The 18,110-nt window shown below is 38.3% G+C and overlaps 1 protein-coding gene across 1 annotated transcript in view; it reads left to right on the top strand.

Annotated features, from left to right (window-relative positions):
• Nucleotides 1-18,110, top strand: part of SMARCC1 (SWI/SNF related BAF chromatin remodeling complex subunit C1) — a 121,889-nt gene that overhangs the window by 46,082 nt on the left and 57,697 nt on the right. Inside the window, exons 13-19 of the mRNA XM_068982944.1 lie at nt 1,632-1,669; nt 4,201-4,322; nt 7,611-7,682; nt 8,389-8,502; nt 9,057-9,210; nt 10,098-10,211; nt 12,029-12,088. Coding sequence (XP_068839045.1) covers nt 1,632-1,669; nt 4,201-4,322; nt 7,611-7,682; nt 8,389-8,502; nt 9,057-9,210; nt 10,098-10,211; nt 12,029-12,088 — 674 coding nt within the window. The remainder of the gene's footprint in view (nt 1-1,631; nt 1,670-4,200; nt 4,323-7,610; nt 7,683-8,388; nt 8,503-9,056; nt 9,211-10,097; nt 10,212-12,028; nt 12,089-18,110) is intronic.

Genomic DNA, 18,110 nt, shown 5'->3' on the forward strand with positions numbered 1-18,110 from the left:
AGTGGCTGGTGCATAATAGGTAATAAATAAAATTAAGTTAAATGTCTGAATGCTAGTTCCTTATTACCTGGTAAAATACTATGTTTATGTCACATCTAAAGGATATATTTATATCCTCTAAAGTAGGGGTTGGCAAACTTTTTTTCTAAAAAGGGCCAGATAATACATATTTTAGGCATTTTGGGCTATAAGGTTTCTGGTACAACTAGTCAAGTTTGCCATTATAATGCAGATGCAGTCATCCATAATATATAAACAAATAATCATGGCTTATTCCCATAAAATTTTATTTATGGACACTGAAATTTGAATTTCAGTTAATTTTTAAAATTTAATCATTCAAAAATGCAAAAGTCACTCTTCACCTGCAGGTGAGATAGGAATCCCCCAGACCATGCCCAGATTTGGAGCTTCTCTGGAAGGACTGGTGGAACTCAGCATTCAGTTGTGCGCGCAGCTGACATCTATCAGAGCGACACAGGCAGCGCGAGCAGATCGTAAGGGAAGGGACACAGGCAGAGTCTGCACACAGGCTTCCTCCCGCGCGCTCGCTCACCTGAGGGGTCACACGGTGTGCACTCTTCCTGTGGCAGCACGCGTGCAGTGTTTCCAGCCACAGAAGCCCCTGTGAGAGTCCAAGATCAGTGTTTTTCTTGGTCATGCAGGGTACCCTCTGCCTAACACACACCAAAATTTCACGCTGCAGAGATTCATCACAAGCTGTGTTGTGCCACGGTCTAGGCACAGTGCACCACCCTTGCTATCAGTTAACTATCGGTTAGGAACACACCAAGTCACTTCCCCAGATTCCCTACAGAAACAAGCAGTGGGCCAGATTTAGCCTGTGGGCTAGAGATCCTGACCCCTAGTCTAAGCAGTTTATTTAGTGCTTTCAAAGCAGATTCTTAGAAATATTTGCTGAATGAATAATGACAAAATACTGAAAAGATGGCTTCTTTGTATTTTCTTTAAGCTTTACAGTGCTTCATCACTGCCAAGAGTCAGGATAATTATATTAAAAATATTACAGGAAGTTAATAATGTAATTATTTGTGCTGTAACCTCTTACCCTTTCCACTGTGGAAAGTTATCTGCCTTTCTGCTATGGAAGTCAACTATTTAAATTATACATGGATTTGCCTCTGTTCTTTTGCAAGGCTAGCATTTAGGTCCTGGAGTCCCTATCCTCAGAAGGTATATAAACACTCTTACCAGAACTTTGTCCATAGCGATTGATTATCACCTCCTTCTTTACTCCTCATTCTTTACTCATTTCCTCTGGGATCTGAAATGTCATTACTTCATTTCACTAAACTTCAGGAGGCCGGAGCCCTAATCAAGTCCGTTACCTGTTATTAAGTAAGATTGTGACTAAGATTGTAGGCCAAGCAGTAATTAATTATAAATTCCCTATTGTTGGAAATCTTTAATGATTTGTGCTTTGAATTTTTACTCACCTCTATGCTCCTGTGTACAGATCTCATTTACTGGATTATTCACAGTGAATTTGCTTTAATAATGCTCTCCTTTTTGCCTTGTCTCTGTCCAGTATCATTTCCTTAAACCTTAAAGTTTCCAAGTAATCCAAAGAACGTTTACCTGTTAAATCAATTCCGTGTTTGATTTTGCAGATGAGCAGGATGAAGAAACAGTCACGACAGGAGGAAAGGTAATGATTTATTTAGTTAGGCCTGGTGCAGTGGTAACTCTTAAGGGTCCTATGTGTTCAGCAGTAGACATACTGAACTGCAGGTGTCTTTAGAAATATTCTGAGATCCTTCTGATTTTTTATATTTCTGTTTAACAACCCCTCCCCCCCAGATAGTTTGTCTTTCTTGACCCCCTGCAATGCTATCAGGAGGAATTGCCATTCTCCCAGGTAAGCGTTTCTCATGTACTGTGGTTTCTGGTTCCGTTTCTCTCCTGGTTTCATGTGAAAAATCAGCTGCGCAGTGTTCCAGGTGAGCAGAGACAGCGCCTTGCTTTGATTTTCTCACTCCCATTTCTGTTAGTGCAGCCCCAGTCCACGACTGATGAAGCTTTTGATCATACTCTTCACCTCTTTTGAGTTTTACAGTTACTTCATGTTTCATCAGTTCTGCTCTGGAGACATACGAGTAATTAAGGCCTTGGATGATGTTGAATTTCAGGCAGGGTTTGCTTCTCTTTAAATAAATGGCCCCACTATTTATTCAGGCTGTAATCTCTGTGTTAAGATGTGTAACTAATGCTTAATCTCTGTGAAATAACTTCCTTAATGCTGAAAATGAATAGTTCTTTTTTTTCTTTTTCAGTGAGTCAGAGAACTTCCCCATAGTGACATTTACTGTTTTTTATACATTCATGAAATGAAAATATTCATGACAGGATTTCAAGGAAAAGTATTTCAAGAAACTCTTGTGTAGATGGCTTTTTAACTGAATCGTTCTTATGATTTTTTCTTTGAAATTAAACTTCTGTATTCAGAGAAGTATTCTGTATTCATCAACTTATTAACATTGATGAATATTACGCTTGTGAGAAGATGTCATCATTTAGAGTATATAATATTGTGTGGTAGTAAAAGAGCAAAATACAAGCCAAAGAATTTCCCAATTTTTTAACATCAAGAATGAGAGTAATTTTGAAATTGTGGACAAGTTTTTTGTATAACTTAAAGCTAAGACAGTTAGAGGTGGTTACTCCAGTAACTGGTCCCACAATGTCATTCTTTTTTCCTCATTGAGATGATTAAACTCTAGACTGTCAGCTTTTATGCATTTCAGTGCCAACTTCTCCCTGCTTTTCCTCAAGAAAATTTTCTGAATTGAATCACATTGAATTTGTAAAACCTATGGCGCAAAAGCAACTTAAGCATGGTTTTCACTAGCTTCCCTGGTTTGGGAAATAAAATTTCTTACCTTTGTAATCAATATTAACACTTTTGCTTTAACATTATTTAAGTGACAACCAGTTTCCTTAGTGCTTTCATACTTTAAATTTTTTTGATATGCATTGATCTTAAGGAAACTATTGTCTTAAGTTTCTAGCACTAACTAGATCCTTACCAGGAAATAAAGGTTGAATTACCTTAAATGTAGAAATTAAACTCTGGGACCATTATAAAAGAATGTGATTCAAAACTTGACTGCTTTCTTAAAAGAGTTTCATAAGGTTAAAACAGTAAAAGCACCACAGATAAAAGGCTAACAGAAATAACCCTATACAGTTTGAAAACACCTCAGTGTCAAAAAACTTATTTCCTATCGTATCTTGATAAAAATGTTTAATGTGAAGTTAATTATAAGGAATCATTGAGTTAAATAGAGATTGGAAGATACTCTACAAGCCATCGTAAAACTCCTCCTCCTCCTCGGAGAAGGAGGAGGAGGTTAAAGGAGGCTAAAGAGACGCATATGGACTCCGTGATCAGGTTCTGGTTTGGGGAGAAAAATCTGTGATAGACATTTCTGGGACACTTGGATCCATTTGAATGTAAACTGTATGTTAAATGATATTATTTAAAAGTGATTATTATAGTATAAAAATACTCTTCTGTTTTGACCTAGTGCAGTGGTATTTGCAATTACTATTAGCATAGCCAGGTTTTTAGGTGAATTCATTTGTAAAACCTCCATAAATATGATAAAAGTCAGCTAATTTCTGGCAGTGAGAATGGTTAACAGTATAGGCCCTCTAGCTGGATTTCCTGAAATTTTGTCCTGTTGATGTCATACTAGCTCTGTACATCATTTTCTCATCCACAGAAGAGATGATAAATAGTACCTGCTGTTACTGTGAGAAGTAAGTGAGGTATAGCTGTTGGTGGATGCTTCATACTCAATCTTTGAAGTTGTAGAAACTTGATCATTAGGTCTTACTAGTGTCATTGAGTTAACCTTATAAATTGAGAACTAGTCATTTAGATTTCTGATCCTAGGATTAGGGAAAACTAGACAAATACAATGCAGGCTACTGTGGAAAAAGTTTCAGGCCGCCTTTGAGTTGATTCCCTGATCTGTTAAAAAGGAGGAATAAAATCTGCTCTCTCATCTGGACATCTTGTGAAGGTACCTTTAAAAACTGTGAAAAGCTATTTTTCCTTGACATTTGTTTTCCTAGTCCTTGAAATTAGATCAACTAGCTGCATTTTCTCTAAACTGCTGTCAGAAGTTTGAAAGCTATTCCTTATCTGTCTAAACTTTGGCTTATTTTCTGTAGGAAGATGAAGATCCTGGCAAAGGTGACCAGAGTAGATCCGTTGACCCTGGTGAAGATAATGTGACTGAGCAGACCAATCACATTATTATTCCTAGCTATGCATCGTGGTTTGATTATAACTGGTGAGTGTGTGCTTATATCTGTGAACTTGGCACTGAGGAGTGGGGACACTTTCCTTGAAACAGTACTGTGCTCTTCTGCCCAAGTCCTCTCATCGGTAATCCCTGTCACACTAGATGATGGGGGATGGAAAGTTATTTTAACTCTGGAATGTGTTCTTTTAGTTGTTTTACTTAGGGATAGAAACTAGATTATGTTGTAACTTAGGGTTATAAAATTTTATAAACTTAAGCCTAACTTATTTGGTGTCAGTTTTAGTTCAGGCAGGCAAATGCTTGAGTATTTAATTATTATGAAATACTGATGTTTATTGTATGATTTTTAAACAGATTAAAAAAATAATTTTGTGTATGTAGTTTTGGCTGTGCTGCTTCATTGCCATGCGGTCTCTTCTCTAGTTGCAATGAGCAGGGGCCGCCATCTGGTTGTGGGATGCAGGCTTCTCATTTGCAGTGGCTTCTCTTGTGGTGGAGCATGGGCTCTAGGGTGCACGGGCTTCAGTCCTTGTGGCACACAGGGTCAGTAGTTGTACTTCCCAGACTCTAAATAATAGAGTGCAGGCTCAGTAGTTGTGGCTCATAGGCTTAATTGCGCTTGTGAGATCTTCCTGAACCAGGGATCCAACCCCCGTCTTCCATATTGGTAGGTGGATTCTTTACCACGGAGCCACCAGGGAAGCCATGTGGTTTCTAAATGTTATGGAAATACATAAAGAAAAACTCCTCTGACTACCCAGTCATGGCTTTCTGTTAATGGGAAACAGGAGCCCTTTCACATATAAACCCTGGCATGTAAAAGAGTTCAAGAAAACACTCATCTCAGCGTCTTCCTTGTCCTTTACCACAACCACTGTGGCATCCTTGGAACATGGATGGAAATAAATGCAGACCTAGATATCTTACTTCCTGATTACTTTTGAAGTGTAACTGTTCATATCAGGCTGATTTTTGACAGTTTTTTATTTTAAAATAAATGTACCAGAACTCTAAATAGATTAGTTTCTTTAAGGTCCAGCTTAGATGGTAAAGCATCTGTCTACAATGCAGGAGACCTGGGTTCGATCTCTGTGTTGGGAAGATCCCCTGGAGAAGGAAATGGCAATCCACTCCAGAACTGTTGCCTGGAAAATCCCATGGACAGAGGAGCCTGGTAGGCTACAGTCCATGGGGTCGCAAAGAGTTGGACACGACTGAGTGACTTCACTGTATCACTATACTCAGTCTAGTGATGCCGCCCTCACTCTGAATCTCGTGGTCCTGTTTGGACATTTTGCCTGCTTTCAATGGTTTTTGTGTTATTTTTAAGGATATATGTGCCTGTATATCTTTATATACATATATATGTGTGTGTATGTGTATACATATATTATACACACAGACACATACATACATACATATCTATAAAACCGCCTTAGAAGAATAGGGTGGATGGTCCACTTGAGTCAAACCTTTTTTTCCCCAAACCAGAAGGTATGGTTTCTACTGTCGAGACTTTTCAGCATACTTTTTAAAACTTAACTCTTCATGCTGTTTCTCAGTGTTATGAATAAGTGGAAGCTGAAACAGAATAAGTAAATAGCTCTACTTTGAAGGTCAGTCTTCATTCATTATGATGTTAAATGAGTTTTAAATTTGGAAGTTACATTATTGTTAATTAAAAAGATTCAGAATGGTTTGAGAAACTAGCATTTTCCTCTCAAAAAATGAGAAAGTCATAACAGTATATAACATTGTATGTTTTTATAGGTTCCAGAAACACTTCCATTTGCATGTCACAAAGTGCTGTTAGATGGACAGTAGAGGTATTAGTTATATCCCTGTTTATAGATGAGCTAACTGTTGTCTCAGTTGAAGTGTTTCAATTGCAGGGTTGATCATTGGAAGAACTCAGGCTTTCTAATTCTGGATACCACTCTTTCCACTACTTGACTCATTCACAGAACCTAAGGAATCGGCTGCCAGTACTTCAGACATAGATTTTGAAAAACAAAGTGCTTGTGATTACATATTCTTTTGTGTTCTGTTCTTGGTGAAATTGTTTTTTTGGCTTCTTCCTAACCTGTAACATAACATAACATGTTAGAACCAGTTTGTAATTACTTACAGTTACTCTTTTTATAGTAAAACCTGGAATTTCATTATACTAGATCTATGGAACATATTTGATCTTAGAAATTATCTTCTTAGATGTTTCCAGGTGATTCATTTTATTTATAGTATTTGGTAATATTCATTTCAAATAATTTAAATGTTAGCAGATAAAGAGTGAATGCTTTTATTTGTATTCACAGACTATTGATCTGCTTTTTCCCATGCAATCTGTGTACCTGGAAAGCCACTGAGAAACTAAAATGTATCATTTGGAAAAACGTCGTTGCATGCATAGTCTTGTCCGACTCTTTGCAGTCCTATGACTGTAATCTGCCAGGCTACTCAGTCCATGGAGTTTCTTTAGGCAAGGATAAGGGAGTGGGTTGCCATTTCCTCCTCCAGGGGCTCTTCCTAACCCAGGGATTGAATCTTGAGTTTCCTGCATTGGCAGGCGGGTTGTTTACCACTGAGCCACCATTAATGTCTAAACTTTGTGCTAAACATACAGTTGGTTCATTTGTAGAATGTTTTGGGCCTGATCATTTTACATGGTTTCTACAGTGCTTATCACCTGTGTAACATTTTATAAAATTATCAATGCTTTTATTTAAATGTTAAAATTTAGTGCTGTGATCTTTATTTTTAAAAGTAGTAAGTCACTAAACTGTATTAAAAAATTAAGTTCACTTCAAAGTTTCTGAGGACTGGTCAAAAACGTGCGCTAATGTCGAATCTGAGAACTGATCATTGTCAATTCCACTGTCTTTTGGTTATTCATTTCACCAATTTGTTGCCATACCAGTTACTGTGATTTTGGTCCTATGATTTCCAAAGAACTTCTTGTATCTTCTGGCTCTTCATCTAGTTATGGTATATTAGGACAATTCCATAAAATCTGAAGCCTTCAGTGTGTTAGTAGAACTTTTTGAGTTTGGTTATGTGAGTAGAAAGACTATAGTTACAGTATTAGAGGTGAGATAGGGAAATCTTTTTTGAACTTCTAGTTTATATTTTCTTTAGTTTTATTATTACATACTCTCAATACATAGGAACTTGTGCAGGCCAATTAAAGTTTGCAAGTAGTGCTCAGTTTTTGGTTTTATCCAGTTTTACTTTGAAAATTAAACAAGCTTAACTCAAATTTCAGGATTTTGATTTTCTAAGAGGACTCTTAATTGTTTCTCTCTCTTTTCTCTTCAGTATTCATGTGATTGAACGGCGTGCTCTTCCTGAGTTTTTCAATGGAAAAAACAAATCCAAGACCCCAGAGATGTGAGTGAAATGTAAAGATGTGATCCTGATACTGATCTGATACTGATATCAATTTTAGTGGGATCAGTATTTAGAAAACCTGACTATTTGGATGTGCTTGGCAGGGGCTTCTTAAAGCACTCTTCTTAGTTAATCTTTGCTAATGTCAGAGTCACCACACGGTGCTGAATTCTAGCTCCACTGACTAGCCGTGTGGTCTGGGGACAAATTCTTTAATCCTCATCTATAATTGGAATAATAATAGATCCTACCATATAGAGAGATTGTGAGGATTATATGTGTTACCACACAGAAAGTGCTTAGACCTAAGACTGGCACACAATAAATTGTAGGTATAGTGTAGTGTAGTTAGGGAGACAGCCTGAGTAACCAAGTGTTATTTGCAAATTTTGCAGGCAGCTAAGGATTTATCGATTCACCTCTGTGACCAAGGTTATGCTTGTTTTACTTCACATTAACTTCATCACATTACTCTATTGTACTTATTGTTACATGTTAGCAGACAGTTGTTTTGTGTTTTAGGGATTCTTACCCTGAGTTGCATGCATGACTGTTAATAGTTGGTACAGTATCACTCTGATTTATTGGCCTGTTGTCTTAACTTTTTGGTGTGTTTGCCAGAGGAATGTGAAACTACTTTGCTCTATGAGTTACTGTTTTTGAAAGGATGTGGGTTCACCTTAGAAATTTGGCCATTACTTTTTAGATACTTGGCATATCGAAATTTCATGATTGACACATACCGCCTAAACCCCCAAGAATATTTAACCAGCACTGCTTGTCGGAGGAACTTAACTGGAGATGTGTGTGCTGTGATGAGGTAAGAATGTCTGGACTTTTTCTCAGATATTTCACTGCAGATGGTTACTGGTACTTTGCTAATGTTAGGCTGATTAAACTGGATGTTTTCTTGGTTAATAAAATACCTAAAGCAGCATCTTTTTTTAAAATTCACATTTTATATCTTTTAATCATAAACTGACCATAGATAGAGAGTGGGTTAGGATGGGGAGTGAATAAGCTCTGTGCCCTAAATCTGTCTAAAGAAAAGAAAAAACCAGTAGATTCCATTTGTAAGTTTGGTTTATGTGTGAGTTCTTTCACCGTGGACCTACACAGGCATTTGTTCTCATTTCTGTGGTTGAAATAATTAGGCTTTCTACTTGGTTTGGGGGTGCTATATTATTAACATTATTTTGAGTTTGTAGAGACTGTCCTTCAAACCAAAACTGTTGGTTACTTTGTGAAGGTTCATAACCTGCAAAAGAACATTTTTACTTGTTTTTTTGTTTTTTTTTAATGAAATGTAATGATGGTTATGAAGATGATGAGGTACATTCTTTAGATTTTAACTTTCAGATATTTATCCTTCAGGGTTCATGCCTTTTTAGAACAGTGGGGGCTTGTTAATTACCAAGTGGATCCAGAAAGTCGACCCATGGCAATGGGGCCTCCTCCAACTCCTCATTTCAATGTGTTAGCTGATACCCCTTCGGGGCTTGTTCCTCTACATCTTCGATCACCTCAGGTAAATTAATACCACCTATTCTTCAGGTCTGGTGGTTCAGATGATAAAGAATCTGCCTGCATTGCAGGAGACCAGGGTTTGATCCCTGGGTCCAGAAGATCCCCAGAGAAGGAAATGGCAACCCACTCGAGTATTCTTGCCTGAAAAATCTCATGGACAGAGGAGCCTAGTGGACCAAAATCCATGGGGTCGCAAAGAGTCGGACATGACTGAGTGATTGACAGTTTCAGTTTTCATTCTTCAGGTCTGGGTGACAACAGACAACCATTTCTAGTATTTGTATTCAAGAATTACTGTTATATAATTGTGCTGTCTCTTAGCTGGTAGGTTGTGTTTGTTTTTATCTGTTGTAAATGTTTGAGTCCATAAGAATGTTTTATGTTTTAAGATAATGCTCTCTCCTTAATCCCAAGAGTCTGTGCTTTATCTTATCATGTTACGGATTTACTTTCATAACTCATATGATTCCTTTATCACCTCTGCCATCAAAGACAGTAATCAAGAAACAGACTGTTTAAATTGTTTAGAACTTCTTCCCTTTCCTTAACATTTGGAAAATCGTCATCTATGCACACATTCTTGAAAAGATTATTATGTCAGTCAGATTATGTGTATCATTGTATTGGAATAACACAAAGGAAACCTATAAATTGCCCCCACTGTGAAACATTAAAGAAAATTTGTCTGTTGTCTCTATGACTTAAGAGAGGCAAAAAAAAGTTTCTTATATGTTGAAACTTTGTTAGTTTAGCATAAGGATTTTTTTTTTTTTTTTAGAATCTCCACCAGGCATCATTTAAGTGCCAGTATTAAACAGCTTTAAAAACTTCTGTCCCCTTGACTTTGTAGAGGTTAGTACAGCCATTTATTGTTTATTTGACTCATAGATTCCTGCTGCTCAGCAGATGTTAAATTTTCCTGAGAAGAACAAGGAAAAACCAATTGATTTGCAGAACTTTGGTCTTCGTACTGACATCTACTCCAAGAAAACCTTAGCAAAGGTAAGGATTTTTTGATAGGGACTTACGGACTACAATCTAGCATATCCTAATTTTCCTTTTTACTTCTAAGAAGCAGCATTTTCTGTAAGCAACTTGCTTTACTTTCTGTAGGCTAAGAAGATGAGCTGTCTTCATAAATCTGATGGCATTTTATAGAAGTCACTATATGGTATGGTTAGAAGATAGATATATAAAAGTAACTTTGATTAATATGTTAAAGAAAATGAGGGGAAAATGGGGAATTTCAACAGAGAAAGTGAATATATAAAAAGAATCAAATACCTATTGAACAGTTAAAACTATACCTGAAATTAACCCATTGGATGGGTTTAACAGAAGATTGGACACAGCCGAAGACGGGATAGATATATTGAAACACCAAGAGAAAAAATATGGTTGAAGTTGAGGGGACAGAACAAAGAGAAAAGAAGGCAAGAGACTCATGAGATACGGTCAGAAGAACGATTCATTTATCATTAATAGAGACCCATAAGGGGAGAGATAATGGCATAGAACTGATATTTGAAAGTGTAAGGGTTAAAAATTTTCCATAACTGATGAAAAAATAACAATACCCAGAATAAGAGAGATTGAATACAGAGAAAAGCATACTTGGGCATTTGATGTTTAAACTCTGAAAGTTGATGTGTTAAAGCAACCAAGGAGACTGGGGGTGGAAGTGGGCATATTAAAGTCAATGGCACAATGATAAAACGGATGTCTGCCTTTTCAGCAGAAATGATAGGAGCCAGAGGACAATGTAAAAATATTTTTAAGTGCTGAAAGGGAAACTGTCACTCTGAAATTCTGTATTCAATAGAAATACCTTTCAAAATTGAAAGTACAGTAAAGACCTTCACAGACATTCAAAAGGTGCAACTAGCTCAAGGTGTAGGAAAGCTGAAGGAAATTCTTGAAGTTGAAGGGTAGTGATTCCAAGTGGAAGCACCTGATGGTTAGGAAGGAATAAAGACCATAGGAACAGTTACATTGAATTGCACGTTAATGGTTTTAATGTTTTAATCGAGCAGCAGAGATTGTCAAATTAGATGAAAAATTGAGAACATACGTTGTCTGAGACACTCAAAATATAAAGACACATACTAAATGAAAATGAATGGGAAAGACATACCTTCTAAACAAAAGAAAGCCAAAATCACTATATTAATATTTATAAACGTAGACATCAAAACAAGTTGTTTTACCAGAATTAAATAGAGGCATCTCATAATGATAAAGGTATTAATCAATCAAGAGGACACAAGCTCACTTGTAAGTTGTCAAAGATTCTCTTGAAAAAAGTGATTTGGAGTTTAGGGAGTCACTTGGAGATTTTATTAATCAAGAGATGTTAAATATGAGATATATGGACCTGTTGCAGTTGGAGTGAACTATCTGCCAGAGTGCCCTATTTGTAGTACAGTTTGTCCTTAAATCTGGGATAAAGTACAGCCTTCAAGGTATACCAAACATTAGTTTTATGTTTTAATATTATATTGCATCCATAGTGTGAGTTAAAATGCTATGCTGTTGTAGATTCAAAATGTGTTTTTAAATATCAAAGTAGTAGAAATGAGTAGTGTAAGTGATCCATGTCTAGGTAGTCCATGAGTTCTTGGTAGACAGCAAGAAATCTTTGAAATAAAATAGCCTTTCTCTTGGGAGTTTAAGTTCCTTACATGTTTTATTCCTGTTATTCAGGGACTTATTTTGGTGGTTTGCAGAAAACAGTCCCTGGAACTTAGAAAGGAGCTCTGATGAGCTCCATATTCAGCCTTTAGGAATGAGTTAAATAGTTTCTGAATTTTCTCCTTTAGAGTAAAGGTGCTAGTGCCGGAAGAGAATGGACTGAACAGGAGACTCTGCTACTCTTGGAGGTAAGCACATTAATGGTGGACTCCCTTTATTATTACGAGATGGGTGCCAAGTTTCTGTGCCTAGCATTTTAAATAAACCTTTGAAATTTATCCTAAAAATATTAAATCCATGCAGTGAGTTTTAATAGAATATTCTTGGGCTGTTAAAGTTTGTATATCACACTAGAGGTAACGTGCTGGCTGTCAGTAGCGGAGATCAAGCTTGGATATGTGTTATTTTGGCACGGGTTGAGTTTTTTTATTTTAAATCTGTTACCAACAAATACTGAAACTTTCCCAAGGTAGTCTAGATGTCTAACTCTTCCTCCATGATTAGAAGTTCTAGCAACTCTGGACCCTCGTTTTCACACAGCAGTAATTATCTCCTTGGCCTTGGGTAGCAGATGTTCCTTTGAATTGGGGCATTTCTTCATATCCAGTTTTTCTTAACTTAGACCATGTCAGTCATTGTAGACTAATTCTCTAGAGTTTCTATGCATTTGAGCATACAACCTCCGTATCTCCCAAAAGGATTTCAGAAAAGGGACTGAAAATATCTGCCATTGAAAAAATTACCTTGTGAACGAAAGGTGAAGGCTGTGATGAATCCCTGATTATACACAATGTCTCTGTCCATCAGCATGTTGCTTTTTTCAGTTTCCTTACGTCTTTGGAGATTCTTGCAGATCTCTTAATTGTACTCTGAAGGGTAGGAAAAGAGAATCTTTGGTTTCATATTTGCCATTTTCAGAGGAGAACTGTTTGCCTTCAGTTCAGTTCAGTTGCTCAGTCATGTCTGACATTTTGCGACCCCATGAACTGCAGCATGCCAGGCCTTCCTGTCCATCACCAACTCCCAGAGTTTACCCAAACTCATGTCCATTGAGTCGGTGATGCCATCCAACCATCTCATTCTCTGTCGTCCCCTTCTTCTCCTGTCCTCAATCTTTCCCAGCATCAGGGTCTTTTCAAATGAGTCAGCTCTTCACATCAGGTGACCAAAGTATTGGAGTTTCAGCTTCAACATCAGTCCTACCAATGAACTGCCTGGACTGATGTCCTTTAAGATGGACTGGTTAGATCTCCTTGCAGTCCACATGACTCTGAAGAGTCTTCTCCAACACCACAGTTCAAAACCATCTATTCTTTGGTGCTCAGCTTTCTTTATGGTCCAGCTCTCACATCCATACATGACTAGGGAAAAGCCATCTCTTTGACTAGATGGATCTGGATTTTCATAATTTGCTTGTCCATTTAGGTATATTGTTTTAGTTTATTAGGCAAGTCTGTTACCACCTGGATATGTAGTTAGAAGCAGGAGAAATATCCTAATGGCTTTTTCAGATAATTAGTATTCTTTGATAAAGGCATCTGCCCTGCCCCCCCCTGTTTTTTAGAAACATACTGAAGGTTTGTGGGGATCTTGATTAAGCAAGTCTGTTGGTGCCATTTTCCCAACAGTATTTGTTCACCTTGTGTCCGTGTCACATTTTGGTGACTCTCAGAATGTTTTAAACTATTTATTGTTAATTATATTTTTTTACAGTGATCTGTGGTTTTAGATGTTACTATTTCAAAAATATCATTCACTGAAGGCTCAGATAATGGTTATGGGCTTCCTTGATAGCTCAGCTGGTAAAGAATCCGCCTGCAATGCAGGAGACCCAGGTTTGATTCCTGGGTTGGGAAGATGCTCTGGAGAAGGGATAAGGCTACCCACTCCAGTATTCTTGGCCTTCCCTCGTGCCTCAGCTGGTAAAGAATCCGCCTGCTGGGTTCGATTCCTGGGTTGGGAAGATCCCCTGGAGAAGAGGACAGCTACTCACTCCAATATTCTGGCCTGGAGAATTCCGTGGACTGTATATAGTTCATGGGGTTGCAAAGAGCCAGACATGACTGAGCGACTTTTACTTCAGGTGATAGCTAGCACTTTTTAGTAGCAAAGTATTTTTTTAATTAATTTATTTTTGTCTGTTCTAGGTCATTACTGCTGTGGGGGCTTTTCTCTAGTTGGGGCAAGTGAGGGCTACTCTTCATCGCCGTGTCTGAGCTTCTCTTGTTGTGGAGCATGGTCTCTGTGTTGCCAGGGCTTCGGTAGTTGCAGCCCCCAGGCTCTAGAGCACAGGCTTACTAGTTGTGGTGCATGCGCTCAGTTGCCCCTTGGCATGTGGGACCTTCCCAGACAAGAGATCAAGTCCATGTCTCCTGCATTGGCAGGCGGATTCTTTACCACTGAGCTACCAAGGAAGCACTGGCAACAAGTTATTTTAAAATGAAAGTACGTGCGTTTTTTTGAAGACATAAAGCTATTGCATACTCAGTAGACTACAGCATAGTATGACTGTAACTTTTATATGCACCGTAAAGGCCAGCATATCTGTGTGACTCGCTTTATTACAATCCTCACTTTATCACAGTGGTCCAAAATTGAAACTGCGGCATCGCCAAGGTATGCTTGTACAGTATCACAGTAAACCTTGGCCACTGGTAGTTTCTTAAAGGTTAGTTGGTGTGAAATCCGTTGGTCTCTCCTGTTGGACTAGTAATGGATCTTATACCCATGTATGATTACATAGTGTCTTTCATTGATAAGTTGGAAAATACTGGTTTTCTGATTTATGCAGATCTTCCAAATGTCGATGGAGTTTATTATACAATATCAAAAAATGCAAATTGATAATATTGGTACCAGTCTCATTAGGAAGTCTTTTAGAGAGTAGAACAAGCTTTTATGGGGGATGCATGATTTTCAGAATTGTAATTTTTCACTTAATTGTTGGCAACAGTATCAGTTGTTTTCCTTGGAGTGATAATTTTGAGAATCACTGTTTATTTTTGAGACAGTGTCTGCCAAACATTTGTGTCTGTAAAACTGTGGTGTGTTAGCGATTCGGTCTAGTGACAGTGATACTTGGAGAAGAGAGTGGCTACTTGAACTTGAAACTCATCGCACAAGTGCTTTTCCTTTAGATAGTTATCATGCTGCAAGAGTTGGTAGTCTTCCTGTTTACCTGGCATTTCATAACATCAAATATTGAAAACACATGGGCTAAGATAATTAGATTCAATAAAACCATTTTTACTATTTCATCCAGGAAATGTTTAAGTTGGCTTACGTGGTTTCTCCAAGTACATGGTAATGAGGACTTAATGACCCTTAAGACATCTGGTGCTACTTCCTTGATTCACAGTAAGGGGCCAGTGGTTTCCCCCCGTTGCTTTTGTACCGTTGTGCACATGTCAACATAACAAGTAAGACAGTAATGTCCCAGTGTTATTATTTTGATCTCTCAGTTTCTGTGAAGGGGTCTGGTGCTCTGTGAGTTTCCAGACCACACTTAGGGATCCTTTGGGCCTAGGGTGTCGAACATATATGTTCTGCTCTAATTTGATTTTATGAATTGTTCCAACAGTCATGGTTCATGAAAAATTTTAATGGTGTATTAACTCTTCTGTTTTCATTTTTACCAGCCTCTTCTACTTTCCTTATTCTCTCTTCTCAGTCTCTTTTTCTCTGTGTCTGTCTATATTCAAAAAGATTGGTTCCTTTTGCGTTTTTACCACTATTTTCATTTGTTCTTGTCTGTCCTTTCAGTGTCATTGGTATGCAGACAGCTTCTTTCCTGAACTCCTTTTTCTTTAATTCAGGGCTGTCTTGTCTAGTCATATCTGCTTGTGGGTATTGATTTTACCGTTCTCAGTCCTTGTGGGGAAATGTATGGGAAATGCTTTTGTATTGCTCATATAGAATCTGTGGGCTCTGGGAAGAGATGCAATTGTGCAGTACTGCCTGAAACAGCATTCTCCTATCGGTTCTTTTTCCTTGCTGTACATTAATACTCAGGAGTTTTCTTCTTTGTGTCCAACTCTTTGCAACCCCATGGGTTGCAGCACACCAGACCTCTCACTATCTTCTGGAGTTTGCCCAAGTTCATGTCTATCGCATCAGTAATACCATCCAGCCATCTGGACCTCTGGTGCCCTCTTCTCCTCCTGCCCTCAATCTTTCCCAGTATCGGGGACTTTTCCATTGAGTCGGCTGTTCGCATCAGATGACCAAAATACTGGAGCGTCAACTTCAGCATCAGTCCTTCCAATGAGTATTCAGGGTTGATTTCCCGTAAGATTGACTGGTTAAGATTAGTGGGTAGTAAATAAAGAGTGAGGTCAGAATGGCCGAGCTCCTGTTTACCCTGAACATATCCCAGAAAGCCACAGATCTCCACACAATAGTGTGTTTTCTCTCCTGCAGCTGGAGGCTTTGCAACTGGTTGATTTTCCTTTTAAACATGCTGTTGAACCAACAGATGTCTGCACTTACCCAGAGGAATATAAAAGTCTTCCCAACAGCATTGTTGACTATTCACACCTTCTGTTTTTATCGTTTATTTATCGATAATTAATAGCTTAAGAACATGAAGTCAGAGGAAAATTTTTTAATCGATTTAGAACCAAAAACTTCGTCAATTTCACCGACAAACACATCTGGAAGACTCGTTAGAGTATATTATTGTCCATTCTCCCTCCCCCAAATCATACCATTTTATCAGACAAGCATATCACATAAGCTACTTAACCAGGTATCTTCCTGTGTAATTTTATATTACACTTCAGCTTCCAGTTGTCCTGAAGAAAGGCCTTTTTAAAAATTAATGGGGTGTTTTCGTCTACACTCCTCGGCTTTCAGGGTCTTACCGACCAGGGATCGCACCTTTGCCCCTCTCAGTAGAGTCCTAACCACCGTACTGCCAGGGAATTCCCCAGATTTTTTCGTTTTTCTTTTAATGCTTGGAGTCATGGAAAGTGAGATTCCTTTCCTAATTTAGTTTGGCTACCTGTGATTAAATTCAGCACATTTTATTTGGTACTGTGTATCAGGCACTGTGGCCGACAGATTGAGATATAGTGTCTACAGTTCAGTAATTCAGTTCAGTAATAGTCTAGTCTAGTGTGATAGAAACTGATTGAAACACGATTAGAGGTATGACGAGCATAAGACACGTACAGAGGAGTGGCTCTGTAGCTGGCCTGGGTAGATAAGATATAATGGACAGCTTCCTGGAGTAGTGCTAGTATTGGTTCTGGTCCGTGATATTTCTAGTACAGAACAAACTGTACATACACACAATACTTAGGATGTGAGATCTGGGTATTCCCGGAACATTAAAGAATGATGGTGAGGTGGAAGAATTAGCAGATCCCTGTCGTGTTTGACCTTAATTCCATAACGTAATGATGAGAACTGAAATAGTTTTAGGCAGGCAAGCAACAGTCTCCTGTGTCACACATCCAGCAACAGGAAGAAGGATGGATTGAAGGGTAGAGACAGGCAAGTCTAAGAATCCAGGTAAGCAGTGGTGAAGACCCCAGTGATGGCAGGAGGAGGTGTTGCATAGTGTAAATGTCTGCTGATGACTTTTTTTCTGTATGTCACCCTTTTCCTTCGTGGAGGCCTGTCGCCATGTTGTTTTGAAAGCCTCTCTTCATTCTGCCTCTCCTATGTAATGCTTCTGTTGTGCTCAGGCTCAGAACTTCACTGCTTCTCAGCCTTGTGCTTTTCTGGATTCTGACGGTGGCTTGAATTCTGCATGTCAATTCCTTAGCTTTATTCTGGGAAAAAAACTTCCTGAACTTTCTTTACTTTTCTCTGGCTAAAGGAAAATGAACAAAGAAAAAAGCTTAAAAGTAAGCTCATCTGAAAAAGTTATGCTGGAAAGTATCAAGACAATCTCTCCTGGATTTTGCTCAAACATGTCCTTTGAGTTGGTAATGCCAGCTAACCATCTCATCCTTTGTCATCCCCTTCTCCTGCTCTCAGTCTTTCCCAGCATCAGGATCTTTTCCAGTGAGTCGGCTGTCATATCAGGTGGCCAGAGTATTGGAGCTTCAGCTTCTGTCTGTCCAGTGGATATTCAGAGTTCATTTCCTTTAGGATTGACTGGTTTGATCTCTGTGCAGTCCAAGGGACTCTGAGGAGTCTTCTCCAGCACCATAATTCTTTTTATTTGTTTTATTTGTTTATTCCTTTTATTTGTTTTTCTTG

The sequence above is a fragment of the Capricornis sumatraensis genome, chromosome 10 (assembly GCF_032405125.1).
Source record: "Capricornis sumatraensis isolate serow.1 chromosome 10, serow.2, whole genome shotgun sequence".
NCBI classification, from domain to species: Eukaryota; Metazoa; Chordata; class Mammalia; order Artiodactyla; family Bovidae; genus Capricornis; species Capricornis sumatraensis.